Consider the following 6,659-nt stretch of genomic DNA (forward strand, 5'->3'; position numbering starts at 1 on the left):
AAGCACTTTTGGGATGCTGAGATGTTTATTCACTGTGCAAATCAATAAACTCTTGCAGATATTTCCATGATAAAGCTATTCCCAATTATCCTAAAAAGGGATAGCTAAGCTACACTTTGTACACAGTAGGACTCACTGATTCTAAGGTCTTCAGCTGAGCAAGAAGGTCAAAGATCTCACAGGTTTTTTAATATCACTACAGCTTAAGCTGCACCAGCAAGTCTGGGATTTCCCAAACAGCACAGGAACTATTTGACTTAAACTGCAACTTACTTTACAGGGTTTCTCATCATGTTTGTAGAAGACCCTCTGTACCCTGAACCAAAATGGTTCCAGTGGTTCATGTAGTGGAACAGCTGGTAAAGCTTCAGGCATTTCTCAAACCCTATGGCTCTGGAGATTTTACTGTGATAAGGAGAATACAAAGAACTACTGAAGCCACCAAACATCTCAGCTATTGCAAGCTCGTACTCTGAATGGCCGTAGAAAGAAGCTGGATCAAAGATAATTGGACCAGAATCATACTCAACTACATTTCCTCCCCAGAGATCCCCATGCAGGAGAGAAGGAACTATTTCTACACCATAGGAAAAAACTGGGTATCTTCAGCTGCAGAAGAGAAAAGCAAGACATGAATTACTACAATCATTCACCTCAAAATGCAGAGGTTTATCTGCATACTTGAAACTTTCAAAAACTCAGTTAAATAAACCTGTAACTTCAAACAACATGGGATCAAGTTAACAGAGGTGCTGAGTGAGTCCACAGGACTCCCGTTGCTCATAAAAGCCAGCAGCAGAATAGTTGCCCAAATCTCTTTTAGGAAGAAGTAAAGAATTTAAAACTGCATTTGGTGCTGTAATATTGACCAGATTTAATAACAACAACAACCACCAGTTCATCATTAGGAGGCTCAGGCATCTCTCAGCAACCTTGAGAAAGTACCCAAAGACCAAAAACTGCAGTCATTTAACCAGATGCAAAGAGTAAATCAACCATGTGCAGAGCAGTACTGCTTGTGTACATTTCTCATCATGGAAGTGTTCCAGGGACTGGGAAATATGATCTCCATCTATAAGATTCCCCAAACAGTAAGGCAAAGTGCTGTCTGGTACATTGAAATTCACTCTGGAATGTTAGCACAGGGTGCTGTGGCAAAAGCCATTACACCTTAGAATAAAGGGCATTTTAATGCCTAAAACCTAGAGTCTCTTACCAACAGAAACTGGTGCAAACCAACGAATACCAATACTCTTTTAATAAAATAAAATCTAGATAACTGATACCCAACTGTGAGTGTAATGAGAACTGAGATAATTGCCTGTACCTGCAGCTGCCATTTAATTGAATGTTATCTTAAAACATTAAATTGGGGGAATAAAGAATTTTCTCTTAAAACCAACAAAACTGAAGAGCCATCAGTGTCCAATGCAGCTTTAAGTGCTGTCCAAAGCAGTACTTTTCTTAGCAGGACAAACTATGCTTTTTCTTACTCATGGCTCCACAAAAATTCATTTATTTACATGATGATAATTTCAACCCTTTGTGTCACCCAAGAAGAAATGAGGTAAACTTAAAATTCTATCAGTCTGATGAAGTACAAACCTACTTGTGGAAGATAACCACAGCAGGTAACATATGAAAGCCAAACCAATCCACAAACTGGAGCTGCACTTGCCCTTCTCCTTTACCTTTTAAAACAAAAAGTTCAACACCAAGGACAAAATACTGAGCATCCACAATGCAAATAAACCTTAAAAATTATATACAGGTACAATGTTGCCTCCAATGAGAAAAAAACCAAATTGCTCTTCAATGTTCTTTTTGTTACAATAGTTGTTACTGCTGGCATTAAAATTCAAAGCTCAGTGTAAAGCAGCCATGTTATACTCTTTATTTTTGTATTTTGAGGTACTGTATCTCTTCTGATACCATGTCCTTGTACAGATTGTGGTTCAGGCTCCCAAACTGAATATGCGTCTTGCTCACAGAGACCCAAACAGAGCAAACAAAAGCAAAAAGAACTCCCCACTTGTGTGTTTAATCCAGACCTAATCTCATGATATCTTGAGTGGAAGAAGATGAACCTCTTCTGAAGTGGCAAAAGCTATTTTAATCATTTTGTAGATTCTTACTAGGTTATATATTAGGTTAAATTTGCAAACACTGTGTACTGTATCAACTGTGCTCCATTCTTCCTTCATCTTCTCTCTAATTTGCTGGTTATGAAGGTGAAGATCAGCTAGCTGAGTTCCAAGCAGTGCTCAATGTCTAAGAAACAAAAAAATGATAGCAATCCTGACACATGAAGGAATCCAGGAGTTGATATTCCAGGAGTTACTTGAAAACGTTGATGAAGCAAGCAGAAGTTCTCCATGTCTAACAAAAGGAACTTCCCAAAGTATTCCAGTATTATAAACACTTTGTCTTCCTATCAAGACTGCATATTAATATAGAAAAAATGTACTTACTGGGTTGTTTCTGACAACACTATTGAAAGTTAAATCATAAGTTTACTAACAATGATAAACTATCAGTTCTAATTCCTGTGTGCTTCACTTCCATAAGCATTTTCAGTAAGTGTCCATGATGTGGAACATGTTATGCCTTTTTTTTCCCCTCTGGCAAACTGCCCTTGGAAAATAGAAAGCAATAGAAAACAAGGCTGGTCCTCTTCTTTCTATCTCTGGTTGCCCTTCTCTAAAAGGCCTCCAAGGTGGGTGTTGGGCAGGCCTACTTTATTATCTATTTTTAATAAAAGCTGATCCTCTGCAAAGTTCAGAGAAGTCTTGTAGTAATTGCAAACAATTCTTACAGCCAGTTCCCCTCAGTGTTAACAAAATTATGTTCCTTTTCCTTTTTTTGACCTTTCTCTACTGTCTCTATTCTAAAGGCAATCGTTTAAAGCAAATTAGATTCTCCACTTTGCTCCTGTTAACACGGATTATAGCTATCCCCCAGAATCTGCATTCCAAAGGTACCACTTGAAATCCAAACCAGCAAGATCTCTGCCCTTTCTCTTGGGACCCACTGAGAGCTCTTCATGAATCAGAAACCCTAGCAATGAGCAGAATGTGGGACAAGACTTTAAACTAGCTACAGAAGTTCGGAAAGTGAGGTAAGAAATTGGTTCATGATCACCTCCCCAGTGGAATCAAATGGTTCTTCACCATATTTATTAAGTGCTAGTCACAGAGAAGGGTCAAAAATTTGAAACTATCAAAATGAAGGTTAAGAGCTGAAAATATATTGAAATCAAGATTAATTCATTTGGAAAAGCTCCTCTGAGTACTCATGGCAAGCATTAGAGCACTGGTTCATATATCAAAGACAAGTACACAAAACAGGTGGTCAGGTGATTTTCCTTATTGTAAAAAGGAACCATATTGTAAAAACCACTAATTACCTAAATAAACCAAGCCAAAAGTAACCAAACCCCAGACTAACTTCTTGATGTATTATCAGTTTGCTAGGTGAGGCATTATGAAGTATTTGATAAATTCTCTGCTGTATACCTTCCCACATGTCCCCTTACAAAAAAAGTAAACAACTTTCTCCTATGAAATCAAGTGATTTAATTGCCATAATAGCCAAAATTTCTGGTCAAAGGAGACAAAAGTAACTGTTTTACCTGTTCAAGCTCTTCATTTTCAAATGTTCCATCACCAGCACAGTGTTGTCCCCAGGCAATTCTACAACCTTTATGGGTTTATGCACTCTTACTGCCTGTGTTTTCAGGATAGCTTCCAAACTTGCCATTTCTCCCAGAAAACATTCCTCTGGCCTGGCAGATATTACAGAAAAGCATTAGTCAATGTAAGCATCAATCACAGGCAGAATAAAATAAAATAGAAAAGAAATAAAAAGTTTGGAGCAAATATTTATTAATGCACGAGATACAGACAGAACTGTACCATAAGACTTGATAATTTTACAGTTGCAGAAATTTCACTTTGTAAACCAAATTGAGAAGCAACTTGTGTTCCAGCATTCTCTGTAATTTAGAAACTCTGTTTACAGTTGAAGGAGTGCAAACTGCATGCACACAAAATGTATTAATACATTAATACAGTTATTAATTATTCTAATAATACAGCAAATGTCTAGGAAGCCATGGACAATACACATCATCAGTTGGGGATTAGAAGAATGTCGCTGACATTCACAGACACCATGACTTTCCAGACCAAGTAACAGAGTCAAGCTTCAATTTGCAGCTCCAGAAGGACAGAACCATAAAAGTGTTAAAGATGAAAAAGCCCTGTAAGATCCCTGAGTCCAACCACTAAGCCAGCACTGCCCTGGGCACTCTGTGTGTGAAGAAATTTTCTCCACCATCCAATCTAAACCTCCCGACGCAACTTGAGGTTGCATCTTCTCGCTTGCTCCCTGGGAGCACAGTCTGGCCTTGCTCCCTGTTGTCAGGGCCACAAGGTCCCTCCTGAGCCTCGTTTTCTCCAGGCTGAGCCCCTTTCTCAGCTCCTTCAGCCTCTCCTGGTGCTCCGGACCCTTCCCCAGCCCCATTCCCTTCTCTTGACCTCCTCCAGCCGCTCAATGCGTTTCTTGTCCTGCCCAAAACCGCCCCTGGGATTGGAGGTGCCGCAGCAGCGCCCAGCACAGGGGACTGCCCCGGTCACAGCCCCGCTCCTGCTGCCGCAGCAGGAGCGCCACAAGCCAGGGATGCTGCTCCCCAGCCCGGCACCTCGGCACAGCTGCCCCTCGCAGTTTCTCCTCACGAACAGCCGGCCGCGCTCCGTGCCGCAGCTCTGGCCCTGGCTGTTGCCGCCGCCGCCCGAGTGCCCCGTCGGCCGCAGCACCGCGGTGCCGCGCGCCCGCCTCAGCGCCTCCTCCATGGCGGCCGCCGTGAGGGGAGCCACGGGCGGGAAAAGAATGAACGGCGCGGGCAAAAGCGGGGTGAGAAGGAGCGGGCAAGGAGCAGCTGGGGCACAGAAAGGGTGTTTGAGGGGGGCAAAGGGAGTCTGAAGGGGGAAAGGGCGGCTTAGGGCGGCCGAAGCGGCTGAGGCAGCTGGAGCCGGGCCGGTGACCCGGGCGCTGCTGTCCAAACGCGCTCTCGCTCCTCACACGCCATTTTGCTCGCGTCCAGTTTTGTTCTTGGGGTCTGTCCCGGTCTGAGGTTTCTCCTTTGGCCCGAGATCACCTCAGAGGGACATGAAGTGGTTCAAACTCTGGTTCTCTCTGAAGCAGCCGAAGAGAGATTGCTGGAACCGGTTTTCTCTTGTTCCAAGGATTCTTTGTTATGTCTTATCTCAGGGACCTTTTACTTGGCCAGCAGCGGTCCGCTCAGCCGGGCATCCAGGGTGGAATCTGCCTGGTGAAGGCAGGCCTTATCTTATATAGTTTGTACTATGCATTACATGTCTTCAAAATTTTCCCAATACAGTACAATTTTATTAAATGGTGTAGCCCTGACCCCATCCAATTTAAAAGGGCTAACGTGTCACCCAATATGGATGGCATGGAGAAGAAGGAGGAAAAGGTGTCCACCCCCCAAATTCTCCGTCTTTGCCACGTGTCCCTTATCATAAACATTCCAAAAAAACATATTTATCTACGTTCTAAAAGTCTAATTTATACTTTACTAATTTTTGTGACCTTCTTTCCATGCTCTTTGTGCTGACAATTTCTGCTAGGGGTTAGAATTAAGCGCCTGAAACACCAGGGTCTCCTTCAGGAGTCTTTGAGACCCTCGCCAGGGGGGTTTTGAGACCCCCAAGGAGGCCAGGGGTAGCCCTGGGCTCCCATAGGGGTCGTGACAGAATCAATTACAGAATCACAGAACGTTGTGATTTGAAGGGACCCGCAAGGTTCGTCGAGTCCAATTCTTGCCCCTACACCGGACACTCCAACAATCACAGCCTGTGCCTGAGAGCGTGTCCAAATGTGCACCTTGAGCTCTGTCAGGTCAGTGCAGTGACCACTTCCCCGGGGAGCCTGTTCCATTCATGAACACCCTGTAGGGGAAGAAGCTTTTCCTAAAATCCTGTCTAAACCTGCCCTGACACAATTTCAGATCCTCTTGAGTCCTGTCACTGCACACCACAGAGCAGAGATCGGTGTCTGTCCCTTCTCTTTGCTCACCAAGTTGAATACAGCAGGAAAATGTCTCAGACTAATTGGGGAAGAGCTTTGAGATCTTCAAGTCCAGACCAGACACCACCTTGTCAACCAGACCATGGCATTGGTGTGTCGTGTTCCTTAAAAACTTCCAGGGACAGCAACTCCAGCACCTCCCTGGGCAGCTCCTTCCAGTGTCTAATCATCCTTTCTGTGAAGAATTTCTTCCAACCCAAACCTCTGCTGGTGCAGCTTAAGACAGTGTGCTCTCCTCCTGTCCCTGTCCCCCGGCTGTCCCCTCGTGTCAGGGAGTTGTGCAGAGCCAGAAGGACTCCCCTGAGCCTCCTTTTCTCCAGCTCCCTCAGCTGCTTCTCATCGAACTTGTGCTCCAGCCCTTCAACCACCTGTTGAGTTGGTGAGTTTCTTGGCCTGGTCACAAGCTGATGGTCACAGTTTCCTTTCCCACAATTATACTTTACCAAGTTTGATGAGTTTGGCTTCTTTTGTTCCTCATAATCTTTCCCGGTCTTGGTTTTTGGCTAAGTGTCCTTGATTTGAGGATGCCATCATTCTGTTATGTCTGG

General features: G+C 43.8%; 1 protein-coding gene across 1 annotated transcript; it reads right to left on the minus strand.

Annotated features, from left to right (window-relative positions):
• Positions 1-269: 269 nt before the first annotated feature.
• LOC306815360 (ketosamine-3-kinase-like) lies at positions 270-4,853 on the minus strand (the record flags this gene model as incomplete). The annotated part of the gene is given in 5 exon segments (XM_079331935.1): positions 270-595; positions 1,606-1,638; positions 1,641-1,753; positions 3,632-3,784; positions 4,549-4,853. Coding segments are annotated over 5 exon segments (930 nt in total).
• Between the last annotated feature and the right edge of the window lie 1,806 nt (positions 4,854-6,659).

This window comes from Erithacus rubecula, assembly GCF_903797595.1.
Source record: "Erithacus rubecula genome assembly, contig: scaffold_423_arrow_ctg1, whole genome shotgun sequence".
Taxonomy (NCBI): Eukaryota; Metazoa; Chordata; class Aves; order Passeriformes; family Muscicapidae; genus Erithacus; species Erithacus rubecula.